A 25,104-nucleotide genomic window follows, 5' to 3' on the forward strand; every position below is an offset into this window, starting at 1 on the left:
TAAATAAAATCTCTTGGCCTCTTGCAATAGGCTATGATCTTGGGTTATTGTGAGTTATGAGTTATGACTAATACGTTAAGAATATAAATTCTATAATGTGTAATAGTTAACTTGAGTCATATTTGTTTGCTTGAGTCTATTCCATTACATTATAGTACATATTATATAGTAAATTGGATTATTGTAGTTTAATACTACTCGTTCCTTCCATGAAAACAGGATATATTATTTCTATCTTATAGTTATATATTTAATTGTTTATACAATTTTTTTTATATATTGCTTAGTTACTAATATGGCCTAAAAGATGTACGTAATTTAAAATTAATGCTGATGTAATTTGTATTATCCACGTAACAGTGTTATATAGATATCAGTTAGGTTAGGCATAATAAAATATAATATAATAATACACCTACAAAACTTGATTTATAAATTGAAAGTATATTTAATAATTTAATTTAGGCTTCAACAATTGACGGTCGACGGAAAGGAGCATGTCTATTTTGCCAAGAATATTTCATGGATCTATATCTACTTGCCGAGCTAAAAACCATCAGTCTTAAAGTCACTACAGTAGATATGCAAAAACCTCCTCCCGATTTCAGGTAATTTTATTTATTGTGGTATTTAATGTGAGACTTAGAACATTAAAAACTTTGTATAATGAATAGTTTTGATTTATGAATTACAATTATTTCCAAGATTTCAGACAACTAAAGCTTATACAATTGTACCATGACGTAATTCGCATTGTGCTCTTGACTCTTCACAATTAAAATAAAAAGTAGTATTACGTTTTCGAAACGAAATACAAGAATAGTCGATATTGATCACTTATATTCAATTCATATTTTGTATACAATTTATAATTGTATAGTAAAAAATATATATATTATTTATGTGCTATTTAAATTGTTGTTTATTGGACCCAGCGGCGTAGATACGATTTTTTTCTGGGGGGAACCCCTTACACCCCCCCCCCGCCGTAACTACGCCACTGATTGGACCTATTATTTGCAAATTTTTTAAAGATTTACGATTTTTTGCATCGTTTCCGTCATAACGTTTTAGACTTTGGAACATATATTTGCTCCAAAATGAAATCAACAGCAGACCTAGCTTACCTATTTTTAATTAATATTTCAAATATATTAAATGGAACTTATAAATTGTTTTAAATTCTGCATGATTACAAAAATATTAAATGGATTGGGTCGATGTATACTTTTGTAATGCTTAACCAAAAAATACTCTAAATGGTGTTTTGAAGATATTATTATTTGTTTGCTATTTTTTTTTAAAATCATTCTATTAAAATGTACAACATATTAGTTTTCGATCCAATGAAAAATAGTTTTTTTTAACGTGTTTATTAATGTGTAATGTATATTAATATAATATTATTATATAAATATACCTGTAATACGTACTTTATAGATTATTGGTACTATACGTAGTAAATAATAAAATATTTTTAAATAATCAGATTAAAAAAAAATAACAACGATATAAAAGTTAAAGTAGGTACCTATACAAAAATACTGTAGGAACTGTTTGGTCGCGCATTTTGTTGGTTTTTATTTATAATGTAATCTTTTGTTACTTTTTAGGAGTAACTTTGATGCAAATCCTCCACCGATTTTAATAGACAATGGAATGGCTGTTTTGGAAAATGAAAAAATCGAAAGACATATCATGAAGAACGTGCCAGGTGGATACAATCTATTTGTGCAGGATAAAGAAGTGGCCACGTTGATTGAAAACTTATACAGTGTACGTTAAACTATAGATGGTCCTAAGTCATTAATTTGCTTGGTACATATACATACCTAACGTAGTTCCTAAACATCAACTAATTCACTTTCCATTTGTGTCATTAGTTATTCACCGGAAGCTTAGAAATAACTCGTGCGATAAAAAATAGTAGTTTATCTAGTTTCTGTTTCTCCTTCTCGTACTTCGTGTGTATCGTTAAATTGCAATTCCACAAGGATAAGGATCGTAAATCTATGAAAACTATAATATAATGTATATTATCATCTAACTACCATGATAAGATAGTATATTTTTATATTATATGTTTATGTTTATTGAAGTAGTAAAAAATTTGTAAGTATACACACGTTTTACGTTTTTAATGAGATCACAATAATGTATACAGTGATAAAATCGTTATTGCCAGTCTGGAATTGCGGATTATTTTTATTTTTGACTGATATTCTAGTTTTGGCATTTGAAATAGATTTTGTCATTGGTCTATACGTTTTATATATGACATGATAATCAGCGTCTACATTGTTAGAATAATGAATCAATGAATGCCATTCAAATAATTGTCCAAAAGAATATAATAAAATCTTTTTTTTTTTTCTTTATTTGTGATAAACAATCTATACCTTAGGGGCACAATAAGTTTATATGGTTAGAGTAATTTACAACATGATACACTCGACGTGAGAAGTCATCCACTAATGACACTCAACTGATTGATTTTTTTATTAATTTTTTTTTTTATTTTTTTTTGAGTAATTAGTTAAACAAAAATAATAAAATCTTATAAAAAAAATTCACATGTACCTATTACTATATTATCTAATTTGGTTTAAAATTTAAATATAATATTAATAATACACTATACAGCACATATATTATGTATGCGAGGTAAAAAAACCAATATTTTAAACTTTTTTTATTTGTGCAATCTAAATATATTATGCACTGATGTCCGTTGGATTTAGAATAAAATAATTAAAAAGATTGTTTTTTGTTGTTTAAATTCCTATTAAAATCGACATCGTGTGATTCTTTGTATCGATATGCGAAGGTTATAATATTTTCAAAATATCACGGGTAGCCTTTTAGCTAGAATACTTAACAAGGAAAATATACTCTGTCGCTTGCCTGTGTGTGGCATGTGCAAGTGTTCCTTGTACGGCAAGCAGTCGACGTGTATTAAACATCAATATATGTTACTCAGTGAATCTTAATGTCAATAAAGTTCTTATCACATCTTTCTCGCTCACTCGCTATACGTCTATCATTTGCACTTATGGCTGTAGAAATACTATTTCCCCACAAGTCACAACCTGAGTTGTCCTGTTGTGACGATTGTTTAACGCTGTTTGAACAATGCGTCAATTATCTAGAATGCCTCTATGACTTTGTTAAACTACAGTCCTCGATTTGTTTCGAAACGACATTAATTTTAGATTATGCATTCGTTCATTCCGACACACGAACCTACGTACTGTGCATATGCATATACATAGTGTGTGTGTGTGTGTGTGTGTGTGTGAGAGAGAGAGAGAGAGAGCTGTGATGTTTAAAAAATGACGTTCGACCTAAATAGTAAATATCTTTGTTATTTCAACTTGTTCAAATATACTTCTCCCCTTTATGGGCCTCAATTATACAATTACATTTTAAACACAAAACTCAATTCTCAATTGTTTAGTATGATTTTTTTTTCAGATTATTAAACCACGATTTACCTAAATCTGATAAATTATTAGACATAACGTTCGATGTGTATAATATTATTATGTACTTGTTTTATCAAGATAAAATATTTTTTTATTGGTGTATTAAAAGCTGCATTATAGTTACAATTTGACACCATTTATACGTTCACTAATCCTGTCATTTTTTTTTTTGACGATGGGCTGTAATACGAATAAAACAGCGAAATAACGCCAAACAAAAAAACAAAAGTTCATCAATTATCAGCGTATATATATCAATTTATTTTCATACAGATATTTCAAGCTTAATATTATCCTGTAACAATAACAATACGTGTTTTGTTTTAAAATATTGTATTCACGCATATTACTACCTAAGTCATTTTTTTCCCATAAAACTGACATGGTATTTTTCTGAGTATTTAAATTGTTATTTTAATAACAATAATATGTTGAGCAAATTTGTCATAATATAAAGGAAATATGATAGTTGACAACTATCGCGTTTCCTAATACTGCAAACTATAGTATAATTGTATAAGTGCTTAACTACAAATTATAATTTGATTGTTACTAGATACTAACAGTTAAAACAAATAATAATAATTATCCTGCGTAAATCAATATAATACACGTTTATAGGTATTATAACGAGTTTCTATTTTACACAGATTCATTTATAATGATGCAACACCAACTATAAATTGTTTTCTATTAATTAATGTACCTATTATATGTTATTTGGGCTCATATACGTAAATTCATTAAAATATAGATTTTTTTTTGTTCAAATTAGTAATAATTTCGTTGTACCAATGCGAGTCTATTTTATATTTCTACGTGAGCATACCTAAAATGTGGGTACTCGTCAAGCGTTCTTAATTTATAACATAAAATATAACATAATGCGTTTGGAACGCATATACGTGCCAAGGATTTGTCACCAAAAACCCGGGTGGTCAATGGTCACCCATCGGGGAACTAGTGACACCGGCCGGTGCGTACTGCGTACACTCAGAACACGTTTCGTGACTGAATGCAAATACTGAACCACACCAAACCACTTAAAATATTTGTTAAAGCAAAAATAACAAATAAATATTACGTGTTATATTATAATATATATTTTACAATAAAAAAAAAACAAAAACTCCACAATATTTTTCGTAAACCTATGTTTTTCCACTATATGGAGATGTTGAACATATTATATAATTAGTGCACTAGATTTTTTTTACCCCTTCACCGCTGTCTGTAGATGCTTATTAAAATTTGTTATTAATGTGATTAGAATTTGATCGATTATTACAATTTTACATAACAATAGGTATCGAGCAATTCTATAATATAACTTTTGCGATTTACAGAAGCTGAAGCTGATGTTATTAAAAAAAGACGACGTAAGCATAAATAGTCTGTTGTCTCACTTGCGTAAGATAAATTTGCATTTAGAGAAGAAGAACACGCGGTTTTTGACTGGTGACACAATGTGCTGTTTTGACTGTGAATTGATGCCCCGTTTACAACACATCAGAGTAGCTGGTACGTGGTAATAATTATACTATAGTCGTATCTATAGGTACAATATAATATGTTTGTGCAGTGCCATTAAAGATTCGACAATCTGCTCCTATTATTGTTTTCATATATTTACTGTGGCACAATAATATGTAGGTACCAGCGAATTTACATTTGGGTAAAATATATATTTTTTATAGGTATACGGCTATAATACTTATTATATAATAATGAGTGAGATACATAAAAAAAAATCCAGTTTATTGGTGTAAAGTTCAATAACTAGGGCTAGGATTTGTATATTTTATGTATTTGCATATTATTATTTTTGTAGTTAGATCGTATGGTATTGTATGCTAAGTAAGTACCTACGTATTGATAAACGTAGCATACCGTTCATACAAATTTCGAAATATTTTTTGCATATTTTGACATTGTTTTTTTTATTGTCTTGTAATTGCTATAATTAACAATTCAAATATTGTTTTAATAACATAAATGTTATCTTATGTTTTTATACATATTTATATTAATTGTTTATCATTCACATTGTACAATATAAACTCTTTCTAATAATTTGACTTAAAAACTGCGTACTTATGTTATTGATATTTCACCTCATATTTTATGCAAGACCTAATTTTGTAGTTTTTTTTCGGAATATATCTATTGAGCGGCCAAGCCTTATCTGTATAGTAATTATAATATCTATGTGATGCAGAACGGAATTTCGTAAACAAATAATAGGATCTGGCTGAGAAATAAATCGCATCTGCCAGACGTATAATAATTAAATAAATCGATGGCATTAATACAAAAATATTCCACATTTGTCCGTCTTCTGCACAGGTAAATACTTTATGGACTTTCAAATGCCGACCGATCTGAGGTACCTGTGGCGTTACATGCTACACATGTACCAGCTGGACGCGTTCACCCAAAGCTGTCCGGCCGACCAAGACATCGTCAACCATTACAAACAACAGCAGGTCTGTAATAAAGTGCGACCTACAGGCCGACATCCTAGTCCTTCTACACACTATTTTTTTTTTATTTAGAATAAAGGCTTCAAAAACTGAGTCATTAGCCTAATTTTACATTATAATACTTGATTATATACTTAACATACATAATAACATACATTATACATTTTTTACAGTTAATTGCGTCATAGGTACTATATCTTAATATTATAAGTTGGTAAGGTGGGGAACTTTTTAATAAATGTATATTATCTTCATAATATAAATATTCGTATATAATATTATAAGTGGCACGGAAGTCTGCAAGGAAAATTGAGGTATCATACATAATATTATAAATATTTTTGGGTATAGTGCAGTAAAAAATATCTAGAAGCATGCTACTGTTTTGTTAAGAGTTTAATTTAATATTTTTTTATTATTATTGTTGATTTGCGTTTCTATAATAAAGAACGCATTAAGAAGATTGGTTAGAATAAAAATTGTGCCCAGCCTAAAAATATGAAGGTATAGGTATATTGTATATGTTAAAAAAATTACCACTGAAAAACCCCATCGAAATGAATCGCGGAAAAAAAGCCCAGAAATATAAATATAAATGTGAACACATGTATACTCTACTCCTAATTAGTAATTACCATGTACCTATAACAAAATATAATTATATATTCTAATGAAAATAATAATTAATTGTTAATTGTATAAAAATATATAGATTGTAAATCAAATAAAAATATAAATATGAACACAATATTATGTATACGTCAACGTCATGATTTATTATGTTATAAGTTGTGAGTAAAAAAACATCAGTCTTAGGTACATACATATTATACTACTATAACGATAATAATACTAGTATAAGAGGCCAATATAGTTTTGTAATTTTTGTCTACATTTTAGTATGTATATACCTAAGACTGATGTTTTTTGAACGTATGACACAATAAATCATGACATAATTATATATTATACAATATTGTGTTCATATTTATATTTTTATTTGATTTACAATCTATATTTTATACATTTAACAATTAATTATTATTTTCATTCTAATATATAATTATATTTTGTTATAGGTACATGGTAATCACTAATTAGGAGTATAGTATATACTTGTGTTCACATTTATATTTATAATTCTGGGCTATTTTTCCGTGAGCTTTTTTTCCACCTACCTATCGAAATACATTCGTTATAACTTCCACACGTAAAAGTATTTCGAACTAAATAGTTTTCAAGATAATTTGTATTACGTAATACCGGCTTAAAAATATTTCATTTTTTAATTGTCTAAACAATTTCGTGATATCTGCGTAGCTATAATACTAACCACACGTGTCTGTAAATATTAGCATCAAATCGGACGCTATAGTATAAGCCCATGATACCGTATGATATTATATTATACTACATAACAATAATATTATATTAGACGTAATACCTAATAGCAATTGATACGATCAACGATAATATGTAAAAATGTAAAATACCTATATATTAAGTATACTATAATATTATTTAATCAGGCATATAATAAGTATATTATTAATTATTATGCCGACTCGGAGGACTGGGACTACGCTTATACCGGTCGCCCCCGCTATTACCGCCGCTCGTTCATATTATACGATTTTTGATAGAATCTCATGTTACAGAATGTCAAGATGAAGAAACACGAGGAACTGGAGACGCCAACGTTCACCACGTCCATACCGGTGGATCTCGATTTGCAGCAAGACGAATAGAGTGGCTAAAGGTATGGTAGTACCGTACATGCGATAATACCATCGCCTACCAATCTATGTACGGCCATATATATATATTATATTCAGTGATGTAACACGACGATTCTCCATCCTCGTCATCCGCAGCTGCAGTACCTACACAATATATTACACGAATAAATACGCATATTACAGAATGTCACGATGACATCACCGCGTGCATTACAGACAACAACTTTTCCATATAATATTAGGTGTATAATGTGTATAATGTGTGTGTACATATGTACAGAGTGAACTGCAGCTGCAGTACCTATAATAATATTATCAGTAGGTACATATTATAATATATCCGCGATTTATTTCTTCTTTCGGTTTTAATTTTTTTCTTATTTTCTAATCTATATACAATATTACGAAATACTATAACCCTTATGTACTCTTCTTGTTAATTTATTTGTAATAATATATATTTATATATTATATTTTGTATTATGTATTGTACTATTTTTATTAATATTATACAACTAAACCGAGTTATAACTTGAGTTATTATATTATGTATCATTGTATTAACCAACTATTTATAATATAATATATCATAATATACGTACATTTATACATTTAATATTATTATTGTCATGTCTATATACATAAAAATATTATGTAAATTTCCATTAAAGTATGTATAATATAATATACACTTCAATTTAATTATTATGTAAAAAATTATATTAAATATTGTCTATAGTGCCTTGAGATTATTCTAGTTATAATATTTAATATTCAAAGTTGTATTTAGTATTATTTTTCGATCTACTGTAATAAACTTAATATTTATTTAAACCGGTCGTATACTTGATATTATTTCGCCCCACGACTGTTTTACAGACGACAGGTGTTACGATGATATTGTATGCTATATGTTGGTGTAATGAATCCACTTGTGCCTACAGACTGCAGTCGCACGACGAAAACTATAGTATGCTGGTAAAACGATAAAATGTACAGAAGATAATGTAGAAAAAATCATAATATACAGAAAACTGGTCTGCTATAAAAAGTCACAGAAAAACTTCAACTTCCATGTCTACAAGATTATTATTTATAGGTTTCATCAATTTCGTATTTTAGATTTTATTACCTATATGGCCATATCGCCTATATCATGTCTTGATCAGTTAACGCGTGTACCTATACCAGAAAATTGGAACCCAGTTCATTATTGTAATTTATAACGTTGGTTTTTCGAAATGTATGAACGTATAACATTCGAATGTAGAACGTGCTCTGTTATTGGTTTTATTTTCACGTTCAGTAGTATACTAGAATACAATTATTTGTTCGATATCGCATATACCTAATGTATTGTCTAGTATAGGACATAGATTAATATTTTTAATTATTATACTTATTTATGAGTATATTATAGTCGAATTTTCTCAGGAAAATAATTGCTTGAGGAAATCTTCGCGATTTGCGTCATTTGTCCTTCAGATCTATCCCCCCTCGATACCATACTTGCACCATCGACATATAGGATACCCTTATTGTTGACTGAGGCGGTCACTTTCCCAGTTTCCCCTTTTTCTTTTATAACCATATGTTGAACTATGTCAACCCCCCCCCCCCTTTCTAAGAAATCTTAAAATCTTGTTCGCTAATGTTACATTTTAAAGTTTCTGCTCGCCCGACCAAAGTATAATATATCTAATATTATGGTCTTCCAACTCCCTCGCAAAAATCATATTTCTCATATTTAGAAATGTTCTATTGAAGTCAGCTTATAAGATACGAATGTTTTAAAATCTCAAAGTTATAACATTTAACTTAAGGTTGTTGAAAGCGAACCATTTTTAAGGAGTTAGGTTTAGGCAATATTCTATATCTATCGGGAGTGTTGTGTGACCAGGGACGGACCCAAGGGGGGGGGGGGGCTAAGGGCCCAGGCCCCCACACACATTATTATTCCTCAAATTTTCATAAGGAAATTTACATAAACATTGACCTATAGTACACCGTTTTGGAATAAGCGACAATATGAAAAGACCATATTGGTCGATGATCGGTATATTTTAATACGATATTAACCTATGTCTTTCAACAGCCTTAACCCCTTTTGATATTCGAACAGAAATTGTTTAAAGACAGTTAACATTTTCAACAATTATGTGTATATGCATATAGTTATAATATATAATATATATAATATTATAGATACCTGTATATTATGTATACATAGCCACATAGGTCATATGTGTCATATGTGTCATATGTGCACTTAGACCAATTATATACAACTATATATAACGTGGTTATTTAGTTTAAGCGGATATAGAGGCGTGTATAATAACTATAAAATATACATCATAACAGTCAGATACAGTATTCGGGGATAGACGCCACAGACATTTAAAGTTTACCACGAATCACGAAAAGAGAACAGAAACACGAAAAAAAATGTCACACATCGGTGAAACACTAAAACTTCAATTTAATTGTTTCAGTTTGATTCATGTAGGTAGCAATATGGTTATGTACAGTGCCGCAATAACCGGGTGTGTTGCGTGTGTCAAACACACGGGCCCAGGGCCCAAACCCATAATGGGGGCCGGGGGACTCAAAGATAAAAATTTTAAAATATTATATAGAAAGAAAAAAATAAAACCATTTTTTTATAATAATAGTTATTAATAAAGATTGAACAAGATTGAACAATAGATCCGTTTTGTTTTGTACACAACGATACAACATTATCATACATCCACGTTTCTTTTGTAGCCTGTATAAGTTGTACAACCGAAATTAAAAATAGAAAAATAAGACTAAAAATATAGATTAAACTAAGATTAAAAATAAGACTTTCAAGTTTCAACTTTCAAGTATAGCTTTGCTCAATATTGAAAGACAACAAATAAATGATATTAAAATAGAAAATATAATTGACAATTTTGCAAACAAAAAGGCAAGAAAAATGAATTTTTCAGTATTTATTTTTGAGTTTACTGTTAATGTATGGTATATTCAATTTATGTGTTATTTAATAGGTAATTATTTATATTTAAAATGAATAAAAAAGGCTACAAATTATTATATTTATTTATTTTTAATTAACCTAACCTAACCTATACGTGTTTCAATTATGTTAACCTTATTTTGTATGAGTAAAAACTCAAAATTCCAAAGTATGTTTTCAAATTTGGAAAAATTAATTTTTCAATTTTCAAGAGTGAGGAGGGGGCCATTCATTTTATTTACACAAGGGCCCAAATTGGTGTAGTTGCGGCACTGGTTATGTACTTATGTCGTGTGTATTATAACGTTACCACTTACCATACAGTGAGTAGGTAACAGAAAGAAAGAACTAGGTACCTATAATGACTAATGTAATTATTATAACTAATATTATCACCTATCCATTTAAATTTTTAAATTTGTTTTAAATTAAAATAATAAATTACTAGGTATATTAAATTATTATACTATGTAAAAAAAAATATTTTTTATGACAGTAAAAGTGCTTAGATTTTTTTCAACAGTATCTTTTCTCATAGGAAAGTGAATCTAGTTGGTACTTTGAAGGAAGGGTCAAAAATAAAAAATTCCAGTAGTTTTCAAAAGCGCCGCGAAAAACAAAAGAAAAATTAAGAAAAAACGGGAATTTTTACGCAAAATCGATTTTTGACAAAATTGGTTTTAGTTTTTGGTGTAACTTTAAAACAAATGACAGATAGATACAGGTTAGATACATGTATTTTCGACTGAATGCTTACATTTTCATTTTCTATACACCATAACATTTTTAAAATATTTTGACTCTTTTTGAGCTGTTCACGGACATTGTCAGTTTTCAATTTTTTCTATATAACTGTCAATAAAATTTGTTGAGTAAAAATGCGTGAAAATTTAATACAAGGCTCCTGATATATTGCTACAATAGCAGTTGATAAATATTAAAAATACATAGGTACAATTTTTTTTTTTATAAGCATTTAAAGTTTGAATTTTGACAAAATTTATCAAATTTAAAATTTAATAATTATTTTGTAATTCAAAATGTATAAAATGTTTAATTTTTATATTTAAGGATTTAAGGTTCGCTCAGAATCGTTTTCTTTATACAATGATATTATATCATTGAATTAACTACCCATCCATTACAGTGACCCACTTGCCCACCTTTTTTATATTTTGAAAATCGTGGAACACCATACAACTTTTTTATTTCAAATATTTTTGATTGATTTTTAATCGTCATAGCTTGTAAAAAAGTAAGTCATAATAAAAAAAAATTTAAGAATTACATTTTAGTTAGCACTAGGTAATAAAACACCTATTTTTTAATAAATAACTGATATCTAGTAATGAGATTACTAGTATACTTGTTCATCTCTTCTCTCATACAATTTCTTTTTCTCGGTCTTTCTTGAATTACAATACTTAAATACCTGTTGATTGTTATGTTCGTTAATGATATACAACAATAAGGGAATCGGGGTTTTATCGACTCCGTCGTTTTAATATCAATTCCGCCGGCTATCGATTTCGCCGAATTTTCATTTATATTGATTCCGCCGGTTATTTATTTATATTGATTCCGCCGATTATCGATTCCGCCAGTTATTTATTCATGTTGATTCCGCCGACTGTTTATTAAACAATAACCAAAGTATCATATTATACAGAATTTTTTTTTTAATTAACAGTATAGGTTAGGGTACACTTAGTATGTCATAATAGTATGAACTATGAAGTAAGTTTTATTTAAATAAAAACATTTCGAAAAACAATTCAAACATTGTCGTCCATAACGGATAATAATATGTATTAAAATCCTAAAATAATATAACTTATATATTTAGTATATCTAGTTTTACAAAATGAAGTAAGATCATCATATTTTTAAATAATTAATTAATAATAATAATAATTAAAATATATAGGTATTGTACATGCCGCATGGTATGGTAAAAAAATAAAAATTAAAGTAATAAAAATATACAATATGGTCAATTTTTAAAATAATGATTTGATGCTAGTTTTATATAGGTGAATCTATCAATTTTTTATTTATATAATCGTCAAAAATGTTTGCTATATATTAGCAAACATAAGCCTTTTAAGAGTTCGGTGTAATTGATAACCGGCGGAATCAATATGTAAAAAAGTTCGGTGGAGTTGATACACGGCGCAATCGATAGATTTTTTACAGGTTACTTTGTTTTATACCTACTTTTAGGTGAACTAGGTGAAGTCTGGCGGTTGTAAACTCAAGTATGATTGAACTGCACTTAGGTTTAAAAAAGGTATTCCAACAAAAATATCATGCATTTGATGGGATTAAACGTTTATAAATCACTCATTTCCCTCCCACTTATACAGGCCTAAGACTGACAATGATTTTAATCATTGGCGTAGTTAAAAATTATTGTTTTATAAATACCATTGTCTAATATGTTAATATAATATTACAGGCGCGGATTCAGGGGGGGGGGGGCTATGGGTGCTCGGGCACCCCCTGTCGTCTAAGCCACTAATAAAATTAATTTGTACAATAATCTAAAATTACATAATCTAAAATATAAAGGCGAAACCATTTTTTTTTAAATTCTGATCGGAGCGATGTGTAGATGATGTTTTTTTAAAAATTTTTAAAATTTTTTTTTTTGTTTCTGTCATCACCGTATTTTAGGCATTAGGTACAACTGCTTCGATTTTCTTCAACAGTATCTCAATCGATGGGAAAGTGAATCTAGTTGGTTCATTCAGAAGGTCAAAATTTAAAATTGCAATAGTTTTAAAAGCGCCGCGGGAAAAATAAAATAAAAATTAAGGAAAACGAGAATTTTTAACCAAAATCGGTTTTCGACGAAATCAATTCAGGTTTTTGGTGTAACTCTAAAACAAATAAACAGATACATGAATGTTCACTATGAATGTTTATATTAGCATTTTCTATACACGATAAAATTTTCAAAATATTTTGATTTGTTTTGAACATTTTTAGTTTCCAATTTTATAAGTATTTTTTTCTATGAATGTCAATAACATTTTAAAGTTTGAAAATGTATTATATATTGTTACAGTTGAAAAATATTAAAAATGCAGTCACAATTTTTTCTTATAAGCATTTAAAGTTCAAATGTATTGACAAAATACATAAAAATCACGAAAATGTGAAAATTATTTTGAGTTAGAAATTCATAAAAATTTTTATTTTTGAATCTAAAATTAGAAAATTGAATACAAGATTCCTCATTAGTATCTATGTATACTTCTATCAAAAAAACTATCTACCGGAAAGTTAAATTAAATTTTTACATCCTTGTATATTCTCTCGATTTCTCATGTAGGCATAACTCAGTCCTGTAAAGAATACTTTTAAAAAGTACTTGAGTAAATACTCAAATACATTTTTTTTTAAGTATTTAAGCTACTACTCAAATACTTTTGGTTTTTAAAGTGGGTTTCTAATTATCGTAATATAAACACCTATAGGTAGTAGGTAATCTAATAGTTATCTAATAGTTTTAAAGGAAATATTGTTATTCAATATTCAATAGGTAACTTTTTTTAGAAATCTGGTTTTCACAAACCTTTGGGCTTCGGCTAACACAGAAATACAGAATATTAAATAAAACTATTATTCTATTATTGTATTTGACAATAATATTTTTCCAACCAATTATTTCGAATGAAAATAAAATGTTCGAAATAAAAAACCAAAGTAGGTATTCAATACCAAAAAATATTTAATACAAAAAAAAGTGTTTAAAAAGTTATTCAATACTTAAAAAAGTATTTGAATACTTTTACTCAAATACTTTTACTTAAATACTTTACAGGACTGGGCATAAGTAGGCATGTAGCGATTTTCTTATTTTCTTGTAATTCAAACACGAATACTTGTAGATATACCTAAAATTTACATCATATATTAAAACATCTTATCAATTCCCATACTTGATAAAATGTACAAAATACTTTGAGCCGTTTTGAGCTGTTTACGGACATTTTGAATTTTAAACGCTCAAAACTGTTTTTCTTATACAATGATATTATATCATTGAATTCAAATTTAACATCATCTATTATAGACTATACAGTGATCCAATATTGTAACCTACTGTAAAGCAGAGCGACACTCACTCGCCCAACTTTTTTTTTGAGCACCCCCTGTTAAAATCTTCTGGATCCGAGCCTGTAATATTATATACCTAATATACATATATTCAATTATCAAATATTATTATTGTCATTATTATAACTTATTTTTTTAACTAATTTAATAATTTTTGTAGTAATAATATATACAGTATATGTACAGTGTGTAAACGCTAATTGAGAACACTCAATATCTTTGCGTAGAGTCCTGCAATTTGAATTCTACTTTCTCGTTGGTTTTTATGACATAAAAATACACCTTTTTATAGCCTTTGAATTTGTTTAATTTAATTAGACTTGCGCATGCGCAGTACAACTTCTTTTCATGACAACCACCAATTTTAACCTAATTATTTTTTGCCTAATTTTTTAATGCATTTTGGTGGTTTAACCAACTTTCTAAGTCCAAAATTCAATAAAAATACTGCAAAATATTCGAAATTTTTAGATTTTTTACTATAATTCTGAAAATAATTATTCTGAGATTGTTTAGACTTAACATTTTCACCCCTAAATAAATATGTTATTTATTATGTTACATGTAACGGATCTATTGGAATTTTTTAATAGTTTAATGTATGCCAACCCTCTGAACCCTCTTATATATCTTCGAAATTTAAAAGATATAATAACAGCAACATGCAATCAACTGACTGAAAATAAATTATTCCAATAGATCCATTTATTTATGTATTACCTAAATATTACCTAAATAATTAGGGGTACCACCTGGGTCACACTTATTAGTGAAAATTTAAATTTTTTAAATAATAACGTAACCGTTTATTATATTTATTTTTTTTTTAACATAAATTATGTTTCTGGGCTTGGTAGGTACAGATATTTTTATTTTCTAGCCGATTTTGCGTAATGATTGTTTATCACTGTAGAAACAAATAAAATGTAAAAATTACTTAATTCTCGCAAGGTATATATTATACAATTAATGGTTACTTATTTATACATATTTATAATTCATACATTTTCTTCGAATTGAAAAAATCGAGTAGCGTTCTTTTTATACAATAATACAATAATCACTTTATGTAAAACTTTGAATTTTTTTAATGAGATTTCAACATACCTGTTCATTTTTTAATAGTTTTATACTCATAACTATTAAAATAAAAAATAAAATATACCTACACATTACTAAAAATATTTATTTTATTCTTTATAAATATTTTGTTACAAAATTGTAGAAATTCATCGTATGCAGTATACTATTGTTTCTTATTGCATAGTAGTGTTTCAGTTGTTTAGGCAATGACACATTTGTATAAGACAAATTATGAAATCAAGAAATATTTAATTATAGATTAATTAATTAATTAAAAGTTTCAAGTCTCTATGATTAATATTTTTCAAACTTTAAGTTACAACATAACACCTAACCATAATCATATTTTAAACATCCAATCTCGTACAAATTAGAAACTCATGTCTAAAAAAATATTAATGATCTATTTCCTATTTAGATACTAAAATAATATGATATCAACTTATGAAGAACCTAGTATACATTGTCTAACTTAAAACCTATACAAATTTAATATTTACTTACAAAATAATTTACAAAGAAAAATCTAGGAAAAAATTTAACTGTATTTAAAAAAAAAAAAAATGTGCCCATGTATTTTCTTTTTTTTCCAATTGTTATAAGAAAAAGGCATGAAGAACCATGTACTAATTTTCAAATTGAATACAAATTTATTTTTCATTTTGAAATGGAGACCATAAAGGCCTGCGTAGATATTACTTCTTCCAACAGTATGTATGAGAATACTAGGTTTAATTATTATTTTATAATGATAAATTATTATACTAATAATAGTAACAGCTAACATCATCAAAATTACCAAGGCTTCTAATCAATTTCGGGAATGCAGTCAGACACACCTATAGTTGCACGCGATTATCAATGCAACATCAGCAAATAATAAAACAATTCAATCATCGATAAAAACATTGGTTTTATTTGGATTACAAATAAATAATAACGTATAATGCTCATGTTGAAATAATATTGGATAAACATGGATAAAACATATTAAATTAATATATTATATTAACAAAATATATGTTTAGAACATTACAATTGTTTACCGTCTACTTGTATATTAAATAATATGTATGTATTCGTAATATACACATTAATATTAATATTAAGCACATTTATATATGTATTTAACAGTAAGCTTTGGGTTACATAATGTACAGATATATTGTTCTCTTGCATTCTTTGTATATATACACACATATACACACACATACATAAATACATACATAAATACATACACAAACATCAAATATATTTATACATTTAAACTCGTTAAAAAAATATACATAAATAAGGAATAAATAAAATAAACAATATTATACATTACCATAAAATATTATGTTATGCATACTACCTAATTTTAATGTAACATATTGACGTAATAATAAGCACTTTGAACACACGAGCTTGTTGTTGGATAACAAACACGAAAAGTCCATTGTGCATTGTATAAATAGTGTTAAGTAATAATATTATTCCTTGTTTGATAATTTGTTAGAAATTAAAACATTGATCGAACTGGATAGACTTGATCTACAGATAGTTGACATAATATTATTAATTGTACACAAATCATTATTTAGCTCATTTAAAAATTAATGTTCAACTATATATACAATAAACTGTATTCTAGTTTTATTTTTGGAAATTAAGCATTTAATAAATATTGAAGTGGAATATATTAGAAAAAGGAACTTTAATAGATTTACTTTGTAAATCGACACCATTATTAAATTGTGTGTGGTCTATTTTATAATATTGGACATAACTTTATTGAATTAGATTATACAATGTGTGCATCAGTGTAAAGAGTTCTATTTACAAACAGAAAACGATTAAAATCATTTTTTAGTAAATTTGAAAAACTAATTGAGCGAAATTGAGCATTTTCTCTTTATAACCAATGACCGTAAATACAAATTTGATTTATTGAAGTCTAACAACAAAATGATGTATAAAAGTAGATAAGGTAAAATAATAATAATATATGGAAATTATGGAACTTTAATGATGAATATTACTACCAAAAATTATGCAAGCCACTGCAGCTGCATAGTTTGAAAACATTTTATTCTTGATCAACATAACAATGTATTATACTTAACACACTAAGTTAATTATTAAGCAGTTGGATAATTTATATATTTTATGCATATTAAAATTTGGAAATTAAATTCACAAATTAAACATAATGCAAGACATTAAGAATATTAAATTAGTTGTTTATTACAATATTATATCAAATAGTGCATTTGTAATCTTCTAATAAAATATACTAATAATATTATTATTATTAACTAATATTATTACACACACAGCAATTCTTCAAGATCATTAATCATCATTTTATCTAATGAAATATAAATAAATATTATACTTTGTTGTGTATAATTATAAAATTGATATTATTTGGCACTAAAATGTATACGTTGTTTGGAAAATATAGGAATACGAGTAGCATATTTATTAATGCATTATCTTTTGGAATTTATATTGATAACTTGTGATTACCTATGTTTTATATTATTATACAGTATACAATGCAATATTTCTATGAAAAACTCCAATGTATAATATATATTCAGTAATAATTTAATATATATGTATATATAATTACATCGATAGAAAGATTAGCAAAAATTAACTACTGAAAAAATAATTTATTTAGTCAACTATTCGATTTCAAATAGACTATAGTAGTTCATCATCAGATATACATTGCACAGTAAATATAATTGTTGGATACAACCAAACAAAGTATTTCAATTTATCTCAAAAGCACACACTCAAAGAAAATAAAAATGAACTAATGAAACTTTCAAAATATTGGTAGATTAAGAACAAGGAATGTTAGTTAAAATTACTGATTAAAATTATTTTAAATTATTCACTAAGCACAAGTCTCTTCGGCCCAACCGTCGCTGTCATATTCGCTGCCCGATGCAGAATCAGAATCAGAAATTTCAACAGCTACACGACGTGCCAATATTGAAGCAACATCATGTAATGCATTGCTACGTTCTCCTTCTTTTTGTTTTATTTTTTCTACTTTTCTCAGCTCAACACCTTAACACAAAAAATATATATTTTTAATTAATAAGACGTATTTTAACTATTCATTGATACAATACAATATGTGTATAAATCAACATCTTACCATCTCTAATAGCTTTTAGCAAATCACTACGTGGATCGTAATGAGCAACATGGCCTGGCCCAGGTGTTTTTTTCAAAGTCATTGTGCCGCTACTGATATTGGTTACAGTTGTTTTTAAATCATTAATGATACCATTTAGCGGTCTCACATTATTACAGTCTGCAGGAAGCACCAATGGTTTCGATTGAATTATTAGATTAGACGGAGACTTCTAGATAAATTATTAAAATATTAAATAATATAATTAACTAACCTCACATACAACTATTAAACAATGTTTAAGTACTTACTTGTTTTGGTGGTGATTTTACATCTCCATTGGCTAATGATGCTGGTAGATCAGGCATTGGTGGTAATGGCGGAGGAGGTGGAATGTTTGCTGATGGTAATGGAGGACTAATAGATACAGGTGGTGGAGGTGGTGGTAAAGGTTCAGTAAAAGGTAAGTTGTTTTCAATTGGTGGAGGTGGCGGAGGAGGTAATGTTTCACGGTTGGAACTCAAACTGCGACCACGAGTTGGAGTGCTGGCTGATGATACAGTGGGTGTACTAAATAGAAAAATAATTTTACTTTAATATTAGTCAAAATAATAATCTAAAATTATGATCAGTCAAAACTGTATCTCACTTACCTGTTATTTGAATTATTATTGCTTGGAGGAGCAGGGGGTGGTTGAGATGGTCTAATTCTACCTCCCCGACTAGGTGTACCCAATGGACTAATTACTTCACCCATACTGCCCGTGTACTGGTAATTATTTTGTTGCGTTTGATGATTGTATACATTAGATTCATCATACATCATATTATTGCTACTGAGTGGTGCAGCATAGTTATTGCTAAGACATAAAGAAACTCAATGAAAACTAATTATAACAGTACCTATATTATAATTTAAATTTTAAAAATATGTTAATTTACCTATCAATTATATTCATAGGGGGTGGACTATAAATACGTCCATCTACCATGTTATTTCCAGTATGATGATTATGAAGTTGCTCTGGACCATAAGATCGACGTAACTCTATACTATTTGGTCGCGATGGTCGGTGTTGATCGTTCATTGACAAGCCCAACATCATTGTACTTTCTTCCATATATTCATAAGGCTAAGCAAAATGTAAGCAATTAAAAATTATAAACTAAATAAGATTTTATAATGTAACAAGTTTTAATAGATATTGATAAGCAATGTAGAATACGTTTTTAAATATTGACATCAGACATTGAAAATAAAATATATATTTTTTAAAATATTTTAAACTATAAAATATATACCTGATGTGGTGCTCTATAATGAGAGTTATCTTGAGGCATAATATATTCTCCGTGCTGAGTAGCAAGTTGTCTTTGCCGTTCTCTCGTACTATATGGTTGTCTAACTCTTTTTTTATGACGACCACCACTACCTTCTGCTTTAGGTCTATGAGGCTAATGAATTGGAAAAATCAAAGTTTATTAATGAAGTATATGATGTAATACATTAGTAAGAACAACCAAAATTTAAGAAAATACCTTTTTTCCACGATCATGCATCATTTTTTCCGTGTCTTTTAGCATTTCTAACCTCCATAGATTGAAAAAGTAATCTGGATCAGTATAGAACTTCATACCATCCTTACCATCCTCTCTGTATAAATAAAAACACAATTATATTTCATGATCAGTATTTTTTCATTTTATCTTTTTAATTACCGGTAAGGATTAAGTTTATAAAGAGGAGGTGGCTTATCACATTGAGAATACATTTCAAGCATTGGCGCAGGCATTGTATCTCTTGAAAGAACTTGTTGATCAAATACAATAGCACTTTTAAAAGCTTTTCTCATATGAATGTCTTGTAAGGATACTAAAACAACAATATATATTATTTAAATGAATAATAATAATAGTATGACACATTAAATACAAGAATGAATTTAAATTAAATAAAGTAGATGTAAATTACCTTCTTCACCAGTACTATCTAATTGTTTTGTGTTAACAGATAATCTGTCTAACCTAATTTGTAATGAGTTAACTCGTACAGTAAGTGAATGGGCTTCACGTACAAGTTCACCAAACATATCTTCCGCTTGTTTAGATAGACTTGATAACTGACGGACTGTATTAGCAAGGGTGCCATTTGTGACAGCTTCTAACTCATTTGATATTGAACTTGAAGCACCATAACTTCCTGCTTGTGAGACTGTGTTACGTGCTACATGCACGGGTTCTACAACACGCTTTGGCAATGGCATAGTTTATGTATGCTGAAAAATAAAGACAATGAAATTATGAAGATTTTAATTATTTTAGAAATAGATAATAAATAAAAAAGGTAGATTATGATTAAAAGTTTGATAAGTTACAAGGAGTTTGTAGAAAGAAAGCTTGTGGATTATTCATCAAAATAAAATGTTTAATAAAGAAGGTACCTATTTCCAATTTATGTACCTACCTAATAATGAATATCAATATAATATGTATGAATTATATGTATTGCTAAGTACAAATAAATGCAATGCTATTGGTACATTTATCATCAAATTATGATGGATTCACACAATTTAACTACCAAGTTACCTAAAATAAAAGTTTTAGTTCTTAGCCCTATAAAATATATTATAGGTATATTAATTAATTATAGTAAATTATCCAAAAGTTTCAGTTTATTAACTATAAAATAAATATATTAAAACTGAATAAAGTAAACAGTATTATGTGTATATTTTATTTGGTTGGATTATAGTATTATACATCTGCTGGTGCTGTCTTCTTACTGAAAATTTATAATTTAATGCTCCCCATGTTTTTAATCAATTACAATTAGATAGGTACTATATAGTTGCTCGTTATTATGACATCGCCCAACAAGTGATGAGGGTCAATTTAACATTAATTTGTTACATTGATACACATAGGATAGAGGGCATGTTGAAATATATTTATTAAATTTAAAATCCACATAAATTACATTTTAAGACATATATAATGCAACACCCCCTTTACTATTTCCTACCTTATTATTATATTCATAGTAAAGATGGATAAATGTAATTGTTTTCATGTAATATTAACAATTAATAAACTACCTATAGGTACCTAATAAAATTTAGATTTTCAAATATTATTCAATATTCATTAATACCAAAATCATTACAATATGAGGTATCTATTAGTTTATTTGTTTAATTAATATATATTTAAATGCATAAACATTATCATAAATATTTTCATAAGACTATAAGAGAGACAAATTCTCTGAGCATATTTTTCTGTTGCCTTATTACTCCCACTAACCAACAAAATTAATAGTGTAACACTGATCTTTACATATTATATAAAAACATGTGTATAATTTCCAAATAAATAATAAATAATTAATATATTATAGGTGTAACCTACACAATACGTACGAGTTTAATCTATGTACATATATATATAAATATAAGATAAGTAATTTCATTTATAAATAGATATTTTTTAGTTGTTAATACCTCCAGTTTTGGCAATTTTCTATGATATTTTTTTCCAAACCTACCAACCTAAAACAATTGAAAAGAGAAATAGGTGGTAACTTAATATTAGTTTTAATATTTAAAATATAAATTCAAAATTTAAATTAAGTACCAAAATTTATATTTTGTTCTATAAATCTACCTTGTAAAGTATTAGGTACTACAGTGTAGACTTGTTAAAGTTGTTATATCATTAAAATTAAACTATAATTAGATTTGATTTTCAAAGTCAATAAATATATAGTTTATTAATTTTGATACTTATCAATTTTATAAACCTGTTTAATATTATTATCTCATTATAGCAATAAAAAATATCTTAAAATGTGGAGATAGTCAGGAATACCTAAGACTTGCCTGTATTGTTATTTTAATTATTAACACAATCATGCTGAACACAAAACCTGTGTATAATACAGAAATACAGAATAACAATAAATAAAAAAACTACATTTAATTATACATCTGCTTGACGTGATGGGGGGAGGGGGCAATAAAATTGTTGAGACGTTCTTAACTACAAGTCTAATCAATCATCTTAACATTTCAAAATATTTATAGTCCATTAAACACAAAAGTAGATATTACAAGTACCCACCACACCAAAATTGTAGTAACTTTTAATAATACCTAAATTTAACAGACTATGCATTAAAAAGCCTGATTTATACCAACAGTTATTTATTATGAACTATAGTAATTAATAATTATAGTTCATAATAAATAACTATTATATTAATTATTCAATAAAAAAACAAAAAATCGAGCAAAAAATGCAGTTACTTATCAAAACCTTGTAATATGGAGCTACCGAGAAGCTAGCTACCAAGAAACGACCTTATTCAATAATGTAACATTGTAACCTATACAAACGATAAGCCTTAAAACTATTCATCCATATTAATTTATTTTAAAATCTGATGATTAATGACTGATAATAATTTAACAATATTTATCGTAATAAGTTAATAGTTATTACCCATAATATGCATTATTCTCAACATAACTATGCAAAAACTGTTTAATTTTCCAAATAATTTAAATCTACTTGTTCACATAATAACCACACTGTCTATTAGATACAATAGAATAATAACTATGAGAATCATTTTGTTGATAAAAACCAGATTAATTTGTTCTATTTAGTATTTACTATTTAGTCATAATGCATATCAGCTACATACTTTTTACTGATAAGCATGACACACAAAATATACAATATCTAAGTACCCACCTATATTAATATTATATTAAAAATTAAAATAAGATCATATGTCATCTATAACCAATAATTTTGAGTTATTGTCAAATTATGCATATAAATATCAGTAGTAAAGACAAATTAAATCATAAATTAATTAATAACCAATAAAACTGCAATTGCTATTAATCATAAATGTTTATAACGGGCGTTTCCCATAGTATAAATACAAAACTTATGCTACATGGTACAAAGACATCTAAATGACAGCTAGTTAGAAGTTTGTGAATAATAACAAATTTTTGAAAACATCAATGTTGCAGCCGATGACATTAGATTATTATAAGCAAAACATTGATAGAATATACAAACATCTGAAAGATTCTAACAACATAGGTAGGTCAGATACCTAGTCAAGAACCTCGACAATACGGAATGAAAACAGATGACAAGCAAATTAAATCAGACAACTACATATCCCAACAGATCTGTACATAGTGTCTGACCTCATGATATGTTAAAAGCAACCTTTGAACAGTGTATGATTATGTTGCCATACACTTGGACAGTCACGCAGCTGTCATCAATCAGATATAACAAACAGTAGCTACATAATTTATAAAATACCTACTTAAATACCTATATAAATATATATATATATATAAATGTTCAATTGTACAAGCCGTTTCGATCATACTGAAGACGAATATACGGTAGGTAATAGGAACAAAAATAATAATAAAATAATTACACAAACAATGTAAGTGCTTAGTGCGACTTATTGTCGGTGGCACGTCCACTCACCTCGGTGGTCATTTAGCAGCGATCGGGCCGATCCGTTTCGGGTGACGCCAATTGTTCGGGATGCCGACGTCCGTCACCGCGGGAACATCGCCATGTCGACGGGTCAGACGCATCAGACGTCAACGGCACAGTACGTGCGAGAACGAAACAGGCGGCGGAAATTCGTGGCGCGCGATAGATAAACAACACGGTAGCTCAAGGACTGGCGTGTCGAGGCGAAGAAAACGTTCGATAGTCGATACCATCGATTATCAGTCGCGCTGGAATTGTTCGCGAGCGACGGGATCGTAGTACCAACAAATGGCGTACGGTATAAAATATTATATTATATCACCGCCCTACCCGCGGTCCATGGAAGAAAAAATGCGCACTAACATATTTGGATAATAATAATATTATACTCATGGACCACAGACCACGAATTAAGATATAATTATATATATATATATTTAGATAAATTCGTGCCACTGACCAATATTATTATAATTTATATTTTATAGGTTCCTATATGGCTATAATG

General features: G+C 27.8%; 2 protein-coding genes across 4 annotated transcripts in view; one reads left to right on the forward strand and one right to left on the reverse strand.

The window, feature by feature from the left end:
* Positions 1 to 8,541, forward strand: part of LOC100165828 (chloride intracellular channel exc-4) — a 29,968-nt gene extending 21,427 nt beyond the window's left edge. Inside the window, exons 2-6 of one of the 2 annotated variants that reach the window (XM_008183569.3) lie at positions 466 to 608; positions 1,614 to 1,776; positions 4,832 to 5,006; positions 5,832 to 5,971; positions 7,612 to 8,541. In XM_008183569.3, the coding sequence (XP_008181791.1) occupies positions 466 to 608; positions 1,614 to 1,776; positions 4,832 to 5,006; positions 5,832 to 5,971; positions 7,612 to 7,716 (726 nt within the window). In that variant the 3' untranslated portion in view covers positions 7,717 to 8,541. The remainder of the gene's footprint in view (positions 1 to 465; positions 609 to 1,613; positions 1,777 to 4,831; positions 5,007 to 5,831; positions 5,972 to 7,611) is intronic. The other variant, XM_001945320.5, reaches the window with a different exon arrangement.
* Positions 8,542 to 18,288: 9,747 nt separating this feature from the next.
* On the reverse strand, positions 18,289 to 24,881 carry LOC100166500 (wiskott-Aldrich syndrome protein family member 3). Of its 2 annotated transcripts, none has more exons than XM_001943662.5 (10): positions 24,585 to 24,881; positions 21,028 to 21,331; positions 20,775 to 20,928; positions 20,595 to 20,709; positions 20,358 to 20,510; positions 19,998 to 20,188; positions 19,709 to 19,915; positions 19,367 to 19,625; positions 19,077 to 19,287; positions 18,289 to 18,985 (listed from the first exon to the last, which is right to left on the reverse strand). In XM_001943662.5, the coding sequence occupies exons 2-10, from the start codon at positions 21,317 to 21,319 to the stop codon at positions 18,810 to 18,812; spliced, it is 1,758 nt and encodes a 585-aa protein (XP_001943697.1). In that variant the 5' UTR covers positions 21,320 to 21,331; positions 24,585 to 24,881; the 3' UTR covers positions 18,289 to 18,809. The 2 variants fall into 2 exon arrangements, with proteins under 2 accessions (XP_001943697.1, XP_016658916.1); XM_016803427.2 differs by lacking the exon at positions 24,585 to 24,881 and adding an exon at positions 23,559 to 23,664.
* Positions 24,882 to 25,104: the final 223 nt, after the last annotated feature.

This window comes from Acyrthosiphon pisum, chromosome A1 (genome assembly GCF_005508785.2).
Source record: "Acyrthosiphon pisum isolate AL4f chromosome A1, pea_aphid_22Mar2018_4r6ur, whole genome shotgun sequence".
Classification (NCBI taxonomy): Eukaryota; Metazoa; Arthropoda; class Insecta; order Hemiptera; family Aphididae; genus Acyrthosiphon; species Acyrthosiphon pisum.